At 34.7% G+C, this 22,381-nt stretch overlaps 1 protein-coding gene across 2 annotated transcripts in view; it reads left to right on the forward strand.

The window, feature by feature from the left end:
- SCFD1 (sec1 family domain containing 1) overlaps window positions 1-22,381 on the forward strand; it is a 44,854-nt gene that overhangs the window by 16,798 nt on the left and 5,675 nt on the right. For both annotated transcript variants that reach the window (XM_009071202.1, XM_009071203.1), the window contains 9 exons: window positions 453-534; window positions 7,406-7,502; window positions 10,924-10,994; window positions 11,879-11,958; window positions 12,496-12,558; window positions 13,564-13,639; window positions 14,537-14,590; window positions 18,862-18,914; window positions 21,485-21,518. In XM_009071202.1, the coding sequence (XP_009069450.1) occupies window positions 453-534; window positions 7,406-7,502; window positions 10,924-10,994; window positions 11,879-11,958; window positions 12,496-12,558; window positions 13,564-13,639; window positions 14,537-14,590; window positions 18,862-18,914; window positions 21,485-21,518 (610 nt within the window). The remainder of the gene's footprint in view (window positions 1-452; window positions 535-7,405; window positions 7,503-10,923; window positions 10,995-11,878; window positions 11,959-12,495; window positions 12,559-13,563; window positions 13,640-14,536; window positions 14,591-18,861; window positions 18,915-21,484; window positions 21,519-22,381) is intronic.

Genomic DNA, 22,381 nt, shown 5'->3' on the forward strand with positions numbered 1-22,381 from the left:
ATTTTATATTCTTTGGCACATGTTATTTGGCAGATAGTGACACTTTTATATGTATCAGAAATGAATAAATTTTGATTACAAAAGCCATAATTAGAGTAGATTGTTTGTTTAGGTAAGCAGGGCACTTGTTGATCACAGACTTTCAATAGGAATATTGAGTTACCCACAGTATGTATACTTTTGCTAGTCAAGGTAAAAACCTGGTTTACTGCATTACATGTGACTGGTGTCCTTATGTTATTCTGTTATGGTTATGAGAATCATTGCATCAATACTTTATAATTTTTTAGTTGCAATCCTATTCTATAATTTTCGATTTTAATAGTCTTTAAAGGTCCCTTCCAACTCAGACTGTTCTATGAGTCTGCAAATATTTGTGTGCCTACTCCATGCAATGCACAATTCAGCTAACAGTGCAAATCAGCAGGTTAGTTTGTATTTAATCTCTTCAGCTCTCTTCCAGAACTTCTGGAGAAGAAGAGGCTCATTGATCTTCATACAAATGTTGCAACAGCGGTTTTGGAGCACATAAAGGTATGATTGCTCTCCAACTTCAGTTTTCTATCAGTAGTGCTCCTTACCTGGAGGAATATATTTGAGCTGGTGCGGATGAGAAAGTGATCCTTCTCCATTGTGTGACCTTTTCAGTAATCACTGTGTACCTAGAGTTGAATGATGAGAGAAAATGAATTTTGAATGCCTCTGCATGGAAAACAAAGAAAACATACAAATATTTTCCTTAGCTGAATTTACTAGTATGCTCTCCGTTTCTTTTAATGGTGGCTACAACTATTCTTGCAGGTCGAAGTCTTTCTAAAATAAAATTATGGTGGAAGTGTTTCATTTATTTTAGAGGTGTGTCGTGGGAAGCCATGACTTCAGTCTAAGCAATTTTCTGTTCTGTATGTGTTTATCAGAAGGACTGCTCCTCATCAAAAATGGTACCCAGAGGAGTGGCAATAATGATGCAAGTTACTGAAGTGGTCTTTCCAGCAGGGTCTGTGTTAAACGTGTTGTGCATAATTTAAGCACTTCAGACAGATGCTTGTCCTCTTTCCAGTTTAAGTCTGCTGCTCTTGTGTCAGAGAACTTGCAGATGGTTTAGTATCAAGTGAAAACCATGGTTACTGCTAGGATAACTTGGAAAATTAATCTGTTTTCACAGTATGAGAACAGAAATTATAGATGAGGCTTTCAGAAACATTGAAATTCTGTTTTGGAAAGTGGTTCAAGCACCAAGTCTCACTGAAAATAACTCTAAAATTTTATCCCAAGTTATTTATAACTCATGGAAGGCAATGTGTTTTGAAGCTAGCTTTAGCATTTGTAAAGGGCATAAGATCTGTCCTCAGTTATTATTGGTATTGAATTTTTCAAAGTACTATATATGAACAAAGGATTCATTCTGAAATTTCATTAATAAATTAATTTATGAAGTTGGGTAAGAAATATAAGTGTGTCTCTATGTTTAGCTCATTAGTGTAGAGACTAGTTTATATGCTTTTGCAGTATTAGGAATGTCCATTTTCATATCTGACTATTTAAAAGCCATACATTGATACCACTGAAAAAATAGAAGTCAACAATGTCGATATTTTGATGCCTTATGTGTAAATTCACTTTTTGAAGAAAGAAACTGACACGGTAATGGAAGGCCTACACCAGTACTATTTTATAGATTATTTGTTGGATGGGAACCAGGTTTCAGAGCAAGATGTAGAATGACAGTAACATCAGTTTTGATTGCAAGTGTCCTATTGGCAATGGACTGGAGTCAGATGCACTAGTTCATTCTCCATTAGGTGACAGCAACACACTTGTCAGTTACCTAAAGGTGCAAGGAATTACACCTTTAGGTTAGGGTTAGGGTTAGGGTTAAGGTTAGGGTCCCTCTATAGAGTGCCATAGCACTCAACTAGCCCATTGGCTTGCTCCTCTGACAGAGAGCCTGCTATAAGAGGGTTCACTGGGAGTGGTGATCCATTTCTCCATGATTCTTAATTGTGGTACTGCTTATTGTGTAGCTGTCAAAGAAGATTGTGGCACAAATGACCATGTGGTTTCTTCATTATATTGATTAGATGTGCATCTCTATCATCTTTTCTTTTGATTTAGAAAGCATCACTTCAGATGTTGAGGAAACTATCTTAAACTAACACAGAAGCACGTGGTTTTTCTTTTGAACTTTGCCTAGACTAAAGCCTTTTGTCAGAGTGAATGTAAAGTTTGTTCCAGCTGCTTTCTTCTGACCATTCTCTCCTCTCTTTTCTCCATCCAGTGGTAGAAAACGTATCTTTCTATCTTGAGCTCTGGAATTTTAACTTGCAGGATGTTATACTACCTAATGGATTCCTCAAAATTACTCTCAGAAAGGTCAGGGGCTCAGCTAGTACTTTTAAAAGAGATTTTGATGGCACCTTGAGGCTGTGGGTAATAGGTTTTATATACCGTTAAATAATTAAACCAGATTAGGATAAGAGAATTTTTTTTGCAAGTGCCAAGGTCATGAGGAGCTAGTGAGGCAGCATGCTGTTCTTCAGGATACTATGTTTTCACTTTTGAAATAGTCTGGAAGTGTATTCATATTTTAAAATGGACTGTTTGCATTGTCCATTATGTTTTTTTACTATATTAAATATTTGAGCATTTTTCTTCACTACATATATGAGGATCAGTGCAAGTGCCACAAGACCTGCTTGAGACACACTAAGTGAATTTAATTTTTCTTGTGATCACATTTTAATGGTCAGACTGCAGCTGCTTTCCACATTCTGTTGGATCATTTTCTAAGACACAGCAAGAGGAAAACAGAAATTAATCACATACTTAGGGGTCCTGTCAGTTTTCTGGCTTATCTAAGTGTTCAGTAAAGTAATGGAAAGTATGCATCACTTTTTTTCATGAAGTGAACCATCAAGTCTTTATTATCAGTGCTTAGAACGAATGCATCCTTGTTTTGCATTGATTGCATTTTGTCTGCTGGAGCTGATGACTGAAAGACTGGACCCAGCTGATAATAGATTTAGGGCTAGAATTATGAGTATCCATCTAGCTGCTTTAGAATTTCAAGTAATGCTTATATTTGTGTGTCATTCTAATAAAAATCCTAGGATTACTGAAGTATGTTAAATCATGACATATAAAAAGGTGTGTATGTATACTTTTCTAAAATGATGGGTTGAAGAGGGGATAGATTCAATAACATCTTGCCAGAATTTCATACATGTGAATTTAAGTGGAAGATTTTTGTGTGAATTATTATCTATCTTAAATTACTTGCACTTGTTTGGTTTAGGGTTTTTTTTTTATTCCTATAATTTTTTCTTACTTATTTACTTATTATTTAATTTTCTTATTTATTCTTATTTATATATTCTTATAACAATTCAAATTATCAAACTCACATTTTGTAAAGGAATTCCACTATCTCTGTTTGAAATTAGGTTCCATTTTTGTCTTATACCATGTAAACGGAAATGGTATGGGTTTGTGAAATATGTATGTCACAGTGATCCAGGCTGGCTTTCTGTAGTTCAGAACTGAGAATTCACTCACCTTCCAGTAAAAACAGCCTTTTCTGTGTTTAGTTACAGTGACCTTTCCATCATCATTCTGTGCAGTTCAGTGAGAGGGAACTGGCTGTGACTTCCAGCCGCCTTCGAGACTTTCTCTTCCTCTTGATAGGAGCACACTATAATTACCTGACCAGCCTTACTCATTTTGGGGGCTGTTATTTCTGGTTGTTTTCTGTCAGCAACTTTGAGAAATTCTTAGAAAATTTGTTCTCGCTTCTCCTGCATGTTCTCTCTCTCCCGTAAAATGAAGGACTTTTGTATTGTTAAGGAGATAGGAGAGTTTCCAACAAATCTTTACAAAAATGACCCTCTAAGAGATTTCAATGGGTGCTACTTCTACTTTTTTGCTTAAAAAAAGAAGAAATATTGTGTTCATTTTGGAGTATAGTGCTCAAGTAGACTTTCCCATGCACTTCGGTAATTTTTCCCTAAAATAAGTTTTGGCTTGCAAACAGCCTGTTTCTAAAGATGCTAAGTTGAAAGCTTTTACAAATGCATTTTAAAAAAAAGCAAACCAAAGTGTGGCACTTCAACTGCAATACAGATCCTGTCTCTGAAATGGCAGCCAGAAAGATCTCCTGAATGAGGCTGGTATGAAACAAGATGTCATACTAGGAAATCAAGAGCAGGAAGCAGAAAAGCAGTAACTGTAAATGTAAATGCGTCTTTATTTTATTATCGTTTTTCTTCACCTTGCTTGCCAGTTTGGCACCCATAAGAACCTCTTCTTTGCTGTGTTTATGTATTGAATCTACAGGATTGTTTAGCTCCTATTCCCCAGCTTTTCCTCTTGGCATGTCTGTGAGTTTGCCATTGAGTGAGCAAAATTGCACTTAAATGGGACATCTGCTTCCTATCTGCACTTCTCAGACAAGTTGGCTCTTTGGGAAGTAACTGTCTCATTCATGTGGCATATCTGGGATATCTATCAAAAGGTAACTAAGAGTGTTTAAGGCTATTCAGTAAGCCATATGAAATTTGATTAGGTGTCCACCTAATTCCTAGCAAACCAGCATAAGAAAAGTATGCACTAATTAGCATATTTGCTAATAACTTTAATTTAGTTATCTAGTGACGAAGCAGATGAATGGACTTATATTACTGATCCATGTCTTTAGTTCATCACATCAAAAAGAGTCTCCAAAATTTTACATTGCTGCTTACCTCTGATGTCCCTATTGTGAATAGAAAAAAATGTTTGTACCTGAAGATTTCAGTTTGAGGTTTTTTCCCCAAAAAGCGCTAAGTTCACACTGAAAAAGTAATTGTGCAAAATCTTTGAAGAGAGTGAATGAGTGTACTTGTACCATTAATATTTTGCATTTAGGCTCAAAGTATAGCTCATATATACAACCAGTGAATTTTCTTTGCTGCTGTTAATCTGTTCTGTTCGACTGTCTTAGTCAAACAGTCATAAATTTGCACATGCCTGAGAATTTTACCTAGGTTGTGCTCCAAGTAAATTAACAATTGTGAATCTGTTCGTACAATTGAAAGTAATTTGTATTTGAATTACATAATTTTTGGTGAAAGTTGATCTGTTAACAAATAGAATTAGTGTTGTACATTTTTACATGCCATAAATTATATATAAATTTGTCTTAAACAGATCACTAGCTAAGATAATATGGGCATTGCCAAATTCAACAATAATATATTTATCTTAATAAGATTTAAGTTTCCACATTTCAAGACAATCTTTCATTTATTGGATGCCTTTTGGGAAAAATATTTTAGACTTACAAACATTGAATTTAGTTTCATGTAAGGAGATAAAAATGTAGTAAAAACACAAAAAGCAAGTAATGTACTGGAAAGGCTAGAAAAATTGTAGTCATTTCTTTGCAACTGCTTTACCTCTCTAGAGAGATTTTAGGAAACTATAATGCTGATAGTCTCCAAGATGCTGTAGAACTGACATCTCAGAACATGTCTGATGTGCCAGATAGCAAATTGCATCTGACTTGGAAAAGGGCTAGTAGTTTAGTACTATTCAGATTTTAAACTAGTGTAACTTAACCACTGATAATCACATTAACTTTGGCTAACTACAGGATTAATCCAAGGTTTTGTAGTAGGGTAACCACAAAAATTTGGCTGTGACTGCTCTTCCAAAATGAGCTCAGGGTAAATATAGCTTGAAAGAAGCTCTAGCTTGTTTGGGTTTTTTCCACTTCATGCACCTTCTGTGTAGTCACAGTTACTATGACAATCAAGAAAAGATGTTCTTCTGCCCCTAAAAGTTGCAAAGTGTCAACCTTTTGAGCACTCTTCACGGTAATTTATAAACTCCTAATTACAAGGTTTCACAAAGTCTATAAATTAAGTTGCTGCTTTGCATATAACTGCTCTTCTCAAGGAGTTCAGTAAACAATGAGTGAACGGTATTGCATGGCTACCTGTATCAAAAGCTGATCGCCAAATGCTTTGAATATAAAAGCATTCTTGTGACTTACATCTTCTCTTTTATTTTCAATTCTCCTCTCCAGCTCTTTTTTTGATGAACTTACAGTACTCAGAAGGTCAAATATTGTAATATCCTGAGGCTAGAGAACTACCTTTTTTTTTTTTGAGGGGTGGTGAAATAACTATTTTGTGATCTCGGGAATAATTTTAGTGGAATTTGGAGACATGTGGAAACAAGACTTCTGAAGTTTTTATGTTGCTGTTGTTACAGCAGCCGCTGTACTGGGTAGAAGGTGCCATAGCAGTTTCTCACGCTTTGGCACTATTGGGCGAAATTTCCTGAATCACTTAACCCAAGAAAAGCATAGGTGACTCTTGCCTTACTCTGGCAATGTCATTTCAGTCTCTCAATGGGTATGATGTGGAGCTGAAACACTTCCAAAGCAGCGTGATGGAGATCCACTCTACCAGTCTCCTTTTTAGCCAGTACATAGGAGAATGTGTCCAAACACCAGGATTTAGTTATTAAGGTTTTGTAAACTGAGTGGTTGTAATATTTGTTGTGGTGCTACATGTTGATGTTCAAGCACACATAGTGATCTGCATTGTAATAAAACTTTTTAAAATATGTTTTGGACTGCATTCTGATTTTGGATTTGAAGTCCACGTATGGTGCAAGCTTGGCTGTTTGTGCGTATGTGCTGCAATGCAGTCATTAGTTGCATGGCCATGTGATGTCTTCCATAAAGTTTTCTCCTAGGTAATTTTGTCGCTCCTTAAAAAAGGATTTTCACAAGATCTATATGTGTCACTGTGTAATGAGAGACTTCTTTTCCAGTGTTAGCAAGATAATCTAATTATAAACTTCTCCATCTTTGGTGTGAATTAATTGCTGCAAGCCTTTGATCTGAGTTACTATTTCAGTACCAGCCCAAGTTGGCAGTTGCCAACTTTTCTCTGGGATGATGCCTTAATGTATAAAGGAATTTCCCACATTCGTCTGCATTGAATAATTGTCTTGTTGACTGGGAGACCTGAGGTTCAGCATAAAACTGACATAATATTCATTTGACCATTATTTTTTCCTTTTACAACACAGCACTATGTATGATGGCATGTAGTTTTCAGCTATGGCAAAACCATAGTTGAAAACAAAGCTTCTCTTCCAGTTCAGTATTCATGTCAGACATCCCTTGCTTAACTTGCATTTTCACTTTTAATATGATAATTAAATACACATCAACTTTCTAAGTGTTAATAGAAGTATGTTATAATGCAAGGATTAGTTATTTTTATTGATAATTTATTAAAAAATTAAAGTTTATAACCAGTCTTGATAACTAAAACTACATACCTTTTTAAAGAGGAAATAAATATTCTTTCACAGTGTTAAGATATTAACCCTAACACTTACTCTTAAACAGAGTCGAAAGCTGGATGTGTATTTTGAATATGAGGAAAAAATAATGAGCAAATCCACTCTGGATAAATCTCTTCTGGACATGATTTCTGACCCGGATGGTGAGTACTTTAAATCTGAACTTGGTATAAAATTTGTTAAGATACACAATAAATTTGTACGTGCTTGGACTTCAGGGTTGGTAAAGAGCTTATGTGCAACTTATGCAAGACTTGTAAAGAAAACAGCTTTTGACTGATCTTCAGTAGCAGTGTAGAGAGTTGAGTATGTCAGTTGAGTAATATCCAAAATATTAGCAACTTTTCGTTAGCTCAAGGGGCTTAATGGAGGTAGCTCGTGCTTGTGTGAGGAAAGAGATGAATGGGCAGAGATGGAGGGAAGGGAAGCAAGACATAAATTGGCCAGTTCACTGAGACTCATCTGAAGTTTTGCATGCATTGACCCAGCTGTGGCATGTCTGTTTTCATAATCGAAGAGCAATGCATCCCAGCTTCTGTTTCATATACAGTTCATACATAACAGAGTGTTGCACACTGGGGGATACTCAGGTTCTCTATTATCAAGAGTCACTAGGGGTCTTTCTGTGAAAGGCTGAGACCCAAATGGGTTCTCAACTTTTTGTAGTATCATCACATCAACTCTCATTTCAATCTATCAAACCTGAAGAATGTCTTAACCTTCTGATGGATTTCACTATCTTCTGATACCAGTTGGCTGGAACAAAATAACCTGCAGAGAGAGATTGTAAAACTTAAGTTATGTTCTCTGACTTGTCTGCATATTGGCCAGTATATTGGCAAACATCAAGCATTTAGAGGTCCAGGGTTCTTGCTCTTTTCCCAGTATGGTCTATAAGAAAATGTTTTGTTACTGCATGCTTATGCATGCAGTCTTCTAGCTACATACTGGACTTGGAGTTTCTATAATGATTCATGTTTATAGAAATAGAGTATATATACATCCTGCTGACTTTTAAAAAATCTTTTATTAATGTCTGTGCTATATAATCAAAAGACAGTAAAAGAAATAGTGCATAGTTGGTAGAAATCCAAACTAAAATTTTACAGATCTCATATTGGATCAAGTATAGAAACTAACAAACTTTCAGAAAATCTAATGTCAAGCATCAGTGTAATTCAGCACATACATTAATTTTTAATATGGAGCTAATAAGAATATGTATTATATATACTTTTATTAGGCATCAATGCAAACTACTCCTTTTCCATGTTCAGAATTAACTTTTCCTGTACTATTTTGATTTCAGCTTTTATGTTTGCATTAACTTAGATATGAAAACAGAAATTATTATGCTTGCTTGTATTTTCTACCCGATTAATTACTTTTTTACCTGAATCCACATTTTTTATGGCTTTTTAGATTGCAGTATAAAGCAAATTGTTTTCCATGCCTGATGTATCATACCAACATTCCCAATAGCAAGGTTCCTGTGTTTTATGCAAGAGAAAGATTAGATTTACATGCTAGAGGTTTTCTTCATAAGCTAAGTATTCAGGTTTTCACAGTGGTGCATTAGCATTTTATGTGTGTTGTCTAGGTTTAAGATAAGTTTATATGACAAAAGGATTTAAACTAAATCACAGTGATTATTTCTGGGCACAGTCTTGTAAAACTGTCCAGTTGCCTATTGTGTGATTCACTGAGAAATACCAGCAGAAAAAATTCTGAAGGAAGAATACATCAAGTCTTCCAGTGTTTCCAGTGGTGAACTACTTCTTTGCATTATCTGTGGGGATACCTGTCCTGTGGGCAATGATATCTGCAGATATCATTGCTCTCTTTGTGAGAGCACTTAGACATGACCCCTTAACAGCTTCAGGCTTCAACCTCCCATTTCTTACTGTGTTGTGCTAATCTACCACTCAGGGCTATTAGCTACCTCATGGTTCAGTGGGTATTATTGTATCCTGGATAGTAATAAAATGGGAGCTTCGGGGTTTGCTTTGCTCTAGTTATTAATCAGTAGCCCTAAGGCTGCCTGCAGGTTTTTGAGTGGAAAATAAAATTGATCTGTTCTAGGTTTACCAAGTTAACTTTTCTTCAGAACATTTAGCAGTCTCCCTCTATGTACTGTCACAACCATACCCCATAACAAAATAGTGAACGATTTGCAGGCAACTGACCTGAGTCTTATAGCTGTTTGTCACATCCTAGAAAACCAGTTTCCAAGTTAGTTACAGAAACCAAAGTCAGTTACATTGTGTATTTAGAATGTTTAAGTGCTTTTTTTACCCAAGTGAACTCCAGATGGATGTCTACCTTGAAAGCTGGCTTTTGGTTTAGATTATAAAAGTTTCTACAGTTCTTGGTCTTTTGACTTAATGGTATTTGATAAAGGTTAGTAAAACCTACTTTCCAGAAAAGATTGTACAGGCATAAATGTTCTTTATGGCTCCACTTACTCTAAAGTTCTGCCAAGTTAAATATATGCTCACTTACAAACAAAAGTTGCGGATCAGTTTAGATGATCTCCTGCTGACATAATCCACATTCCATAGTGGGGAAAAAAACCTAAACCAAACAAGCCAAACCAAACCACAAGTACAAGCAAGTGCATTTTTATAAAATATTGTACAAAAAGTATCCAGCTTTTTCAATGAATTTTAATTTTAAATGTTCACTTTCAGAACTTGCACTTCTGAAATCTTTATTTGAAACTACAGTCATTACTAATAGTGATTCTCATCTAGAAAAAACAAAGGTAATGTTCTAAGTAATGGCCACATCATTGTTTTGATCTGGAGAGATTAATTTTGATTGCCATGTTGATAATGCTTCCCAAGAATGGGAAGTGTTTTTCTCCAACAAGTCATGTGACAAAAGCCAACATGGCTTTACAGAGGAGAAAACATGCCTGACAGATTTGGTGACTTTCTGTGATGTGGCTACAACATTGGTGGACAGGGGCAGAGCAACTGCCATTATCTACCTGGACTAATGCAAGGTGTTTTACATTGTCCCCATGACATCCTTGCCTCTAAATTGGAGAGACATGGATTTGATGGGTGGACCACTCGGTGGATAAAGAAGTGGCTGGATGGTCACACACAGGCAGTTGTGGTCAATGGCTCATTACCCTTGTGGAGACCAGTGACGAGTGGTGTCCCTCAGGGGTCAATGCTGGGACTGATATTGTTCTGCATCTTTGTCAGCAACATGGACAGTGGGGTCTAGTGCTCCCTCAGCAAGTTCACGGAGAACACCAAGCTGTGTGTCACAATTCCACTACATAGCTTATTTAGTGTGTTACTTGAAGAATAATATTTGCTACAAGCAAAAGGGGAAAGTATAATACCTTTAGAAAGAATCTAATCCAACTTTTAACAAAATTACTGTATGTTTTTCTGCCATTTTATATGCTGAACCAGGCCATCATTATAGATGACAATTATTGTCATAACTAAAGGTCTGCGTGTACATATATATGGTTACTGAAGGGCAGTTAATGTAACAGCACAGTTACAATTCTAGTTTTTAATTCTTTATTTTTTTTTACTGCAGCGGGAACTCCAGAAGACAAAATGCGTTTATTTCTCATCTATTACATAAGCTCAGCTCAGGCACCTTCAGAGGTATGTATGTTCTTTACAGCTTCCAACACTAGATTCCACCACATAGAATTTTTCTGTCAGCACTGAATAGATATTTCTGCTTCTGTTCAAGGAGAAGTATGAAATACCCAGGAAATATTAAAACTTTAATTCTGTAGTATTACAAAGCTTTAGCTGCCGTTTCAAAGGATATGAATAATTAGTAAGAAGGAATATTATATATTGAAATATTTAGATCGGAGTTACTGCAAGATGCATCTTGTCATGCTTTCTATTATTCTGTTCCATTGCTTAATAGAAATAGATGAAGCAAGATGTTAATATGACTCCATTCACTCCATCCTTGCATATTCAAGAGAAACTGGGTCAGTTGACTAAGTAGATGAGTAAAGGAGAAATGCATCCTGTGCCAGTATCTGAATAATTCAGGAAGCAATTTCTTAATATTACTTTCGAACTTAGGATGATTAATTTCAAGGAAAATTGTCTTATACTGTAGAAATATTATATGATGTAAAAATTGATTAGGCAAATAGAAATGTATATAAATGTATATTAAGTCCTCTTCATTTACTATCTGGTATTTTCACATTCTGCAGAAATCAGCATTCTGTCAGGTTTTTTTGCTGATGTAAGACACTTTTCACATATCTGAAAGTGCACAGGTTTTAATTCCACAAATACTGTGAAGTTTAATGGGAGCTGCTCATAGCAAATTTTATTTTAAGTTATATTTTCATACTGGTTAGGAGATGGGATTAGCACTCATAATTATTTATAATTTTGGTTAATGCTATAACTCTGCACTGCTTATTTAATATTTAGATGGGGATACTTTGTCTTTCAGCATCAAGGGAGTTAAGAGTAGTTTCAACCTTATGTAATGCTCCACTTCGTAATTTCAGGTTGATTTGGAGCAGTATAAAAAAGCATTGATGGATGCAGGCTGTAATCTTGCCCCTTTGAGCTACATAAAACAATGGAAGTAAGTAATTTCTTTTTTTCTCCTATATGAGGCTAACTGAGTAGTTAACAGAACAGTTATCAAACAATTACGTGTTACCTCTCATACATCATAAATTATCTTAAAACATTCATTCTGGTATATTTTTTTACTGTCGTGCATGGAAGTCTTATTTTAAAAGTAAACTTCAGTAATGCCAGAACACTACTGAACGTGACATGTAATAGTGTCCTTAATGATCCAGGACAGAAACAACTTACTGAATGAAATGAAAAGTTGTGCCAGTTAAGACTCCAGGTTATTTTGGTTCATACCAAAGGGTCATGCTGCCTATCAGTTATTCTGGTTTTACATGGTATCAAAACAAAGTCTGTCTTTTAAGTATAAAAACTAATTCCTATTTTGTTTGTAGACCAGAGGGGTACATATAATAAATCCTTAGTTCCTAAAAGAGTTTGAGAAGCAGAAGTTTTTTCACTTTCCGATAACTAGAGTGGAACATTCTACAGCAGTATGTGCCATGAGATAACTGTTTGGCTTCTATCCTTGCTTTCACAGGGCTTTCACTAAGATGGCTTCAGCTCCAACCAGCTATGGAAACAGTACGCCTAAACCTTTGGGGTAAGCTATTGCTTAATTTTCTGTATGCCTTTGGGTTCTTCTAGCTTATTTTAGTAGTACAGAAAGTGTGATCAGTGCTATACAAGGCATAGAACAAAATATCTCCCTATTTGTAAAAGTTTTAAGTTACAGTTGCAAGCACTTATCTCCCTTAAGTGCATAGGACTTACAGAGAAGAAAGTAAAAGGATCTGTGACTACATCTAAGATACTGAAGTATCCTAATATGGTGCTATCTGCACCTGCACATTAAATGCACTCTCACAGGAGAAGAATTCAGCACCAGGAACTGGATCTATGGCAGCCTTTACGTAGAACAATGTAGTAGTTGACGGCAGAAGATAAGAACAGCCCTGTGTATTCAAAATTTGTTCTGTCCTGGGCTTGGAGACTGTCAGGGATGCAAGAACATGTTGCTCTTTCATTAGAATATCCAGGACTGAGTGTCTGTCTTGCTTGTTGAAAGGTGTAATTATTTATTTCAAGACATGAGAGGAAAATTACTGTGCTAAGGGTGCATATATCCCATACAGGATACAGGACTTGGGTCTTCCCATGCTTGAAAGGATTTAAGTCCTCACTACCAACTTTACTTTCAGAAATGCACTGTCACCTACATAAGGGATCCATAGCACAGTATGGTTAGAGAGAATTCCAGTGCTGTTTGCGTTGGAAAAATTGCTGGTTGGTTTGTTGGAGACACTCAGCATCTCTGTTAACTCTGGTGATGAGGACACCTGCTTGAAAGGAGCACTCAAATCCTGTTGAGTGGATTAAAGACTAGAACTCAAGACTCCTATTGATAGGTGAAGACCTAACTGCTAGATTATAGGTGTTTTACCCTACACTTGGTTGCCATGTGGTTTGAAGAATATATTTTATGACAATTTGAATGACTTGGTACTTAAGGCCCATCAGCCTTAATGGGACTTGGATGTCAGTATAAAGCTTAAGAATGCAAATTAAAAAAAGGTCTTACACATCATCTTTATTTTGTTTTTTTCAGTCTGTTTTCACGTGTTATGAATACAGGATCACAGTTTGTAATGGAAGGAGTGAAGAACTTTGTACTGAAGCAACAAGTAAGTTTAAAAAACAATAAAGAAGTCTATCACATGGCTGTTGTGAACATTTGGAAAAACAAATTTCAGTACCTTTGTCATATTAATAAAATGCATTGCACAGTACAAAATAGACATAAATCTCTGCTGATGGATTGATCTATTACTTCGTAAGTTCTAGTTTTCAGAGAAGTAAAAAAGTGTTCACATTTTCTTTGAATGCTTCTTTGTAAGGAAATAGATTCCAGTCCATGCAATTAAGACTGATTTCAGCATTATAGAAAAGAGCAGCTGTGAAATACTCAAATACCTTCATAAACAAAAAAACCAGCCCTTCTGTGTCTTTACTTAGAACAGTATGTATTAAATGCATCTATTCTAGAGTGATTGAAAGGCTGAAAGTGTAAGTTTTCTGTTCCGTTACAATTGAAGCATTTTTTGTTTTCCCACATAAGTAATGTACAGCAACCATAATCTTGTCATGTGCGTGAAAATCAAAGTGTGTTTATAATGACATGGCCACTTTCAAATAGTCACTTAACTTTATAAAACAACAACAAAAAAGACACTAGTTGTATAACTTGTAGCTTTCCTTAACTGCAAAGTACTTTTTCATTCGTATGTGATCATGTCTGCATATATTGGTAATACCCAAATACAGCTCTGTTCCTATCTTCATACTTTTTTTTGCACTTTATGTTCATCCCTAGCTAGATGCTCCTCAAATGTTGCTTTTTTTGTACAGAAAGGTAACTAAGGTGATGATAAATATGCTTAACCTTTACAAAATGTAAGAGGAAAACTGTTTAAGGTAGTATTTCAAATGATCAGTAAACTGTTCCATAAATAATAGTATGCCCATGAATAGTTCTTAGTAATCATTTCAGCATTCCAGTAATTTTACATTATGTTTTACAGAATCTGCCAGTCACACGTATTTTGGACAGCCTTATGGAGATGAAGTCAAACCCTGTGAGTACAACTGCCTTCACATGGAGAGGTGGACCTCATGGAATCTTGAGTCTGTGATGTGTAATATGCTATGGCTAATTTTTTTTCATGATAATGCAGTTAAATCCAATCTACTCTATCTCAAGAACAGAACTATTTTCGTAACTATTTAATAGTTTCTAAATAATGACAATTTATTGTGACTCATTGGAACTCATATTTTTGAGTTTTTACCTATTCCAACCTTCTGTTACTCTTTTACTATACTGAGCTTCTTTTGATGCTAAATTTCTATGTTAAGCTGTGGGCTAAACTTTTCTTTGCCTCAAGGTGATTTATTTTTTTGAAGGAACCCAATTTCAGAAGTAAAGTAATTACTGAGCAGTTACAGTATTAGAGGAAATTTTATTTCCCACATCTTTAAACCTTGCTATGTAGAGGCAAATATTTTGCTACTGATTCATTCATTCCATTTGCAAGCAGAGTTGTTTTTTGTCAGAAAAGTCCTCATTTTGCCTTGCCTCTGTGTAAATTTACTTAGACTATTTTAAATTTATATGCTACAAACTTTTGAAATGCTTAAGTGTTAGCAGGGTAGTCAAGGCATTTTCTAGAATTTACAACTAAAACTAAAAATTACCAACATGCAAGTAATTCTGCATTTTCTTAAACTGTACTTCATAGATGCTATATGTCATGATTCTTAGCAGATAATTTACTTTCTCTTAACAAAGGAATTGACACTACTCTCAGTCTTAGTGAATTGCAAGTCTTGGAAAAGATGTGCAGGGCTAACTTTATCTAGTCAACCAGTAGAGGTCACTCAGAACACTTAACCACAGAAAGCTGAAATTAAAACTACAGATAACTTACAAGTAGGTGAAAATTTTTTTACTAAACAATACTAGCTTCCTTCAATCAGTCATCGGCTTCGTGTTTTGATGCCATGTCAGAGACTCATATTCATGGCCAAAAACAGGGAGTCCTGCTTTTCAAGTCCTAGGAAACCAGAAAAGCCGTAAAGAGCGATTCTCCTAACCTGCAGGAAAATTGACAGCAAGTTTTGAAATAAGTTTCATCTAACAGAAGCGAGCCAGAGAGTCATTGTGCAATATGATTAGAGTTGCTCTACTATCAACAGAAGTGAAATTGTATCTGGAAAAGGTCAATGTGTAGAAATAGACCATTGTGGCTTCTGTTCATCTTCTGATGTTTGGGCTCCTTTTCTATTGCCCAGAATAGAAAACTGTTGCACTGCAGGCAAAGTGCAAAGGCAGGGGAAAAAAAAGCTCCAGATTTTTGGTTTTTTGCAACAGAGAACAAAACTCCTCTATTGTTCATTGGATCTTATTAACCACAGTGATCTGTGTATGAAATGTACATAAGAGATAAAAAGTGTAATGCAAAATTAGACCAGATTATTGAGAAGTTAAACAATTATTACAACAAACATAAATCATTTAAGTTACTCTAGGTATAAAATGCAACAGTAAAGCAAATATATGAAATATACAACTTGTACCAGAAACATTCACAAATATTATTGTCAGTTGAAATCTTAAACCTGTTTAGAATTATACCTTATGCTTTACTCTGTAGGGTTGTCTGTAAATCACTCTCTGTTGCTTGTCCCTGCTGTTTCTTTTGTCTCACAAGGACAGCTTACCAGCAAGGACAAGTAAGTCTGCACCTGTGCTTTCCAAGGGTTTCAGAAGCAGGAACAGATAGAATAGTTCTTATGGGCAATAATAGCATCCTGTAATTTTTTTAAATTTGTCTAGATTGTTGAATTATAGTTACATTTTTTCTTGAGGTACTTATTCAGAAGCTTTCCTTGATGACCTTAAAGTATTCCATTACTTGTTTTATATTTTAAAATAATATTTATTGGTCAAAGCAGGTTTTTAAGCAATTGCTTTTGAGATTGTGTTTTTATAAAAGAATGCTCTATTCATAAATCTATTAACATTCTTGCTTTGTTTTGGTGTCACTAAATAGAGATTAATTAAGAGCTTAAATCTTCCTAACACAACAAAAAACCCACTTATTATCAAGTATACACAAATTTTCACTCATAGGTATGAAATTGACAACAATTTTGGTTATTGAATAACGACAATCTTTGATAAGTAAACCTTTAAAAAGGTGTTTAGTCTCTGTCAGTACAGTGTGTAAATTTGTATTGAGTTAAAAGTGAGGTACATCTTATTTGTGATATCAGTTGATGAAACTGTATTTTGCTTAATACCATCCCTTTCAGTGGATATGGTATCTTTCAGGCTTAGGATATGTTGTAGGATTACCTTTCATGCGATACAAAGAAAAATTCTAAAAACAGAGAGTTTCCTTAATCCAAACTAGTCATGTTAGATTCTGCAGAAAAACAAATACAGACTGAAAGTCAATGACATTTCCATGGGTCTTTTTCTGTTTCAATTTGAAATCTTGAAAATTAAGTTTACAATTTGAAAAGTATGCCTTTTCTTCTTGGATTGCTTAGGGAAGTCACTAATTCCGTTGTGTGTAAGGAAACTGCTACTATGCAGTTGTTTTTACTGGCAGACTAGCTATTTCTTAAAGCAAATGAAATCGGTTAGAGTTTCTTTCCATGCACCCTCCAAAAAATCAGCAGGAGTATTTAAACTACAAAAAATACAAACTAGCTTATCATATTTCTAGTACTTTACCACTTCTTGTGTGTCTACTTACACAAGCCCACTGTGAAAACACAGCAGTAATACATTCAGTAGTAAATGTAATGTGTTTTTTAACTCTGTTTTTTCTTCTAGCATTGATCTCTAATTCCTGCTAACAAACAGAGAAAGTCAAACTCTTTATCCCGGGTGAAAAAAATACAAACTAGCTTATCATATTTCTAGTACTTTACCACTTCTTGTGTGTCTACTTACACAAGCCCACTGTGAAAACACAGCAGTAATACATTCAGTAGTAAATGTAATGTGTTTTTTAACTCTGTTTTTTCTTCTAGCATTGATCTCTAATTCCTGCTAACAAACAGAGAAAGTCAAACTCTTTATCCCGGGTGAAGGTCTCTCAAATACCTCTGGTTTCGTCTAGCAATGTGTGTCCATTTGCAGCTCTCTCATTACTTTGCAGTTACTATACCAACTTTCTGTAGGAAGCTGCCAAAATCATGAATGCTGGCAGACTACAAATGTAGTTGAAATTCCCAGTGGAGCATATGAAAGCGTTTTACAGAGGTTCAGTGTGAAATTAGATCTAAATTAAATTGTTTTAAAAGTCAAACTTCAGGATAAGAGAGTTGTTTTATGTAATTACATAAAAGTACCTAAATAAATTTATTTTCTCTGTGTGACCACCACATGTATATTAAATATTTTTTAATATTAGAGGTAGTTATGCTTTGTGAGCTCTAATAAATTCTGCAGATAATCTGTCTACCACTCAAGAAGTATTATTTCTGCTCTACAGAATCATCAAAACACAGAGGTTTTTGCATGTAAGCACTCAGGTGAAATCAACTGTAGTTCTGCATGGAGTTTATCCACAAATTAAACTTCACAGTACCTGGATGAAAATGTAGTATAGAAACAGAAAAAAGCCAAGTAGTTGTCAGAAGGAGTTACTAAGAAATTTTGGTTTTCATCCATAATAATTGGCAAAAATCCTGCTTGTTGCCAGTAAAAATATTGGAAGTGCCTCAGTGTTTTGTGTGAAGAAATTATTTTTTTTTCATACTTTAGACAGTCAGACTTTTCAGATTTTTATGGAAGTCATTTCTTCTTCAAGAGCTTAATTTTGGTTTAATAGTAGTCATAAATCATGAAATGAGAAGGATAAGTTACGTAACTAGCAGATTTTGATCTGTCTTGCATTTAGCATTCATTGCCACAGAAGTGTTTTGTTTTATAACATGAAATCAATAGCAGATCTCTGTAACCTGGAAAATTTTAGCATTTATAACTAACCATGTGAAAGCTGGTAACACCTTAATTTTTCTTTCTGCATACCACTTTGCTGTTGGGATTTATTATGCAACCAGTGTATTTTTTGGAAAGTGTGTGATAGTCAGTTTTAGATGAACCAGAAATAAAAAGCTCAATAGCTTCTTCATAGCTTCTCACTGTTGTTTATTCTGTACTGACTCAGTTATGTACAAATTTTACAAATATTGGTGGACACCACAATTAATTTTGAATGATGTGATGGGAAATTATCGTGGTTTGAACTATGTTTAATGTAATAGATACAAGCAGAAATTCATAAGCCAAAAGTCCAACCTTTTGAGATAAAAATATCATTTTTAATAGGATACAGATGACTACCGGTATTTTGACCCCAAGATGCTACGAGGCAGTGACAGGTGAGTTTACTATGAGTTTTGCTTCTTTCCTTGTACCCTGTGAAAAGGCTAACTTAAGAAATCTGGTTTTATTTTGCTTGCTCACTACAAGTAATTAATTTTAATCATTAATTCTAAGTCAGGACAGTTGGTGTTGAAGGAATTCACAATGGGAACTTGGATCAACGAGATACATTTTTACACAAATGTTTTATTCCAGTGACTGAACATGCTGCTAACATGTACATCAGTTCAGTCATGGAAATGTATAAAAATAATATGTAGCAATAATAAATGTTAGAATTTTTCATAGTTGTACTGCTAGGTTTCTTTGAAACTTTTGGGGCTTTCACTGTTAAATTCAATAGTCATTGGATAGTGCACCAAAATTTGTCACTTTTTAAACAGTTACAATTTTGATTTGAATACAACCCTTCTTTAGTAATTTGTTAATAAGTTTGGAAAAAAAATCATTAAAAATTAACTGCATTTGCTTTTGTATAGGTAGGTGCACATTTTATGTTCATGAGCATATGAAGAGAGACTTGGCTATAGTTTCTTTTGCCAGTAAAAGAGAAGAAGAGGAATTACACTAGAATTTTATAAATTTTTATCTTTTGCTGTATGTCTTTGATCAATAAGTGTGGCTGATAATCTCACCTAATCTAATATCCTAGAAACAGAGAAGATACTTAATTTTAATATGCCTTCTAAAAATAATTTGAGTCGAACCTGTGCAGTCAGCTCATTTAGTTGCAGAAGTTTATTACAGGACAAATGTGGATAAAGTAGGTCCAGGTTTGGTTTTAGTTATTTACATGAAAAATCTGCCTCTGTTTCATGTGTTCTTGAAACGTGGAAAGTAATAGGAAATAAATTTCAGATAATACATATGTTTTATTGAAAAATATTACAGATTATATAATTTCAAAGATTAGCAAATTTTAAAAGAAAATTGCCAGTATTATATGTTTTATTTTAATTGAAACTTTCATTGTTTTGTGATGCTTTTATAGTATTTTTGGTGGATTTTGTGCAAAAGTGCAAAGATTTGTTTCACTAAAGCCAATGGGTTTTTCTCATGTAAATGTGCTTTTTTACCCACTCCATGTAGTTCTTATGTGGCTTTAACCAATGTAAATATATGCACTTACAGCAGTTCATAAATATGTCATTCTTCATAGCTATAATAGTCATCAGAGGGAAAAGCTTTTAATTTCTGGTTGGGATTTTGTAGATAAACGTGAGTTATATTCCTTAAATCACATTTGTGCACGACAGCAAAACTCTAGTATAGCCATATAGGGGTTTGTGTAATTGTCCTTTCAAATATTTATGTAGATGATAAAAAACATAGGTTTGCTGGCTTGACAAAGTATTACTAGTTTAAAATAATAATATCATATAGTATAATTAATGGAATTATATTGAAAACTGACTAATTTTATTTTCTAATCTACTCCCATTTTAAGAAACACTGGCATTTCTACCCATTATGTTTTAAATAGATCAGGACTGCACTACTGTATTTCAGTGTTAGCAAAACAGTATCTTTACATCTTGTGTAAAGCCTACATCAAGTATAAACAGGCCGTGTCCCTAGAAAGGATGGCACGAAATGTATGCGTGGAAGTTCCACTTATGGGGAATCTGTAGTGTTCATGACAGACAGAACATTAGAGAAAGCTATTCCCTTTTAAAACCCGTTTTTCTGATACACTGGAATCTGTGTTGAGTCAATTTTTGTTGGTCACTCAGAGAAAACTGCTTGAAATAAGGGAAAAGATAAGTTGAAGGGGGGAATGCAATGCTTTTAATGTGTGTTGGAATCAATGTTTTAATCAGCCTACCTGGGGCTGCAGGGCAGTAAAAGGCAGAAAGGTAGTGGTACTGTGTGAGCAAAGGGCAGGAGAGCAGACCGAGCCTTCACAGCTTGCTCTTCACTTCCCCCTTCCTCCTAAAGGTGCAAGGGGATGCAGGCAAAGATGTTTCGCCCCTCTACCTGCTACCTGTCTGTGTATTCAAATGGAGGGGAAGAGTCTGTACAACCCAAGCTGTAACTTACCTTTTCCTCATTAAGTCGTTTTAATCCTACATACCTGATGCCTGTAGTAGTTCTTGAGATTCTGAAGTATCACGAAATACATATATGCAGGGACTGCAAACTGACTGTCTTACTTAGTTCAGGTTCCAGGAGACGGGATTTCTAAGTGCCATGAACCGTGCTAGTGCTAATGACATTTTTTACTCATTATATTTGCTCCTAGGTAACAGCACTATAGTTAGAGCTTTTAAACTCTGGAAGAATTGTTGTCATAAAGCTTATGAATCAAACAGCAACCTTAAAAATGATAAAATAGACCTCCTATTTATTCATTTATTCAGTCGTGTAGAGTGAATGATTCTCCATAACAAATCATTTAAATACTTGGCAAATGAATGCAGAAAGGCAATTATTATTCTATTTTATATCTTTTGTCTAATATTATATGGTATTCTGTAAACATGATGTGTACATTATATTTATTTTGCACATTTATATTAAGGTGTAATGAAATTTGAGTTGTATTTTTGTGTGTTTCTTTTTATAGCTCAGTTCCAAGAAATAAAAACCCATTCCAGGAGGTAAGTCACACAGAAATTATTTTTCAATATTCCTGTGTTAAAAATAAATATATCCTGAAATACCAGTCATTTTTGATGATCATGATTAAGAAAATGAGAGGTCTTCTTTGCAAAAAAAGCACTTAATCTAATTATATCCAGTATTAATTATAATTAGCTGTTATTCTGAAGAAGCCTTTTCATCTTCAAAGGACTATGTAAGCATCAGCTAATATTGGAGATAAAATGTCTAGAAGACTCTTCTGGAGGGAATTGCAGGGATTTACTAATATTGGGTACTGAGCAATTTAAGCCACCATTTTTATACCAGATCTTCAGAATGCTCTCTAGATTTAATCCTTTGTTCAGCCTTAATAGGCAGTGTTGGCCACTGATGTACATGACTGTTTTAAACAGCTTCTGCTATTAAAGGAGAGGAGCAAAATAATGAATGTTGTCCTTTCATACAAATGCCTGTAACTTTCAGTATTTGTCAACATAAATATTTGCAAATAGTAGAAGTCTTAACTTAGCTGATCTTACTATCAAGTTTCATAAGCAAAATCTTTGCCTTGGCAATATACAGATGTATCATGTTTCTCCTAAAATGTCCTAATTCCCCTCCAGAACAAAAGAAATACCATGTGGTATCATAAATATATATATATATATATGGCTAGCAGAAGGTCATAGCAAAAATGTCAGTAGTAACATAAAGTCTATATAAAATTCATATAGTATAGTCAAACAATTTTGGATAGTGAATGTCAGCACCAATAATACAATTGCTGAGTCTCCTTTTTCTAGTCTTTAATTGTTCTCTTTTAAACATAGCCCAGAAAATACTGATGGTCTTTACCTGCAGTATTATAGATTACCAGTAA

The sequence above is a fragment of the Acanthisitta chloris genome, unplaced genomic scaffold (genome assembly GCF_000695815.1).
Source record: "Acanthisitta chloris isolate BGI_N310 unplaced genomic scaffold, ASM69581v1 scaffold4473, whole genome shotgun sequence".
NCBI lineage: Eukaryota > Metazoa > Chordata > Aves > Passeriformes > Acanthisittidae > Acanthisitta > Acanthisitta chloris.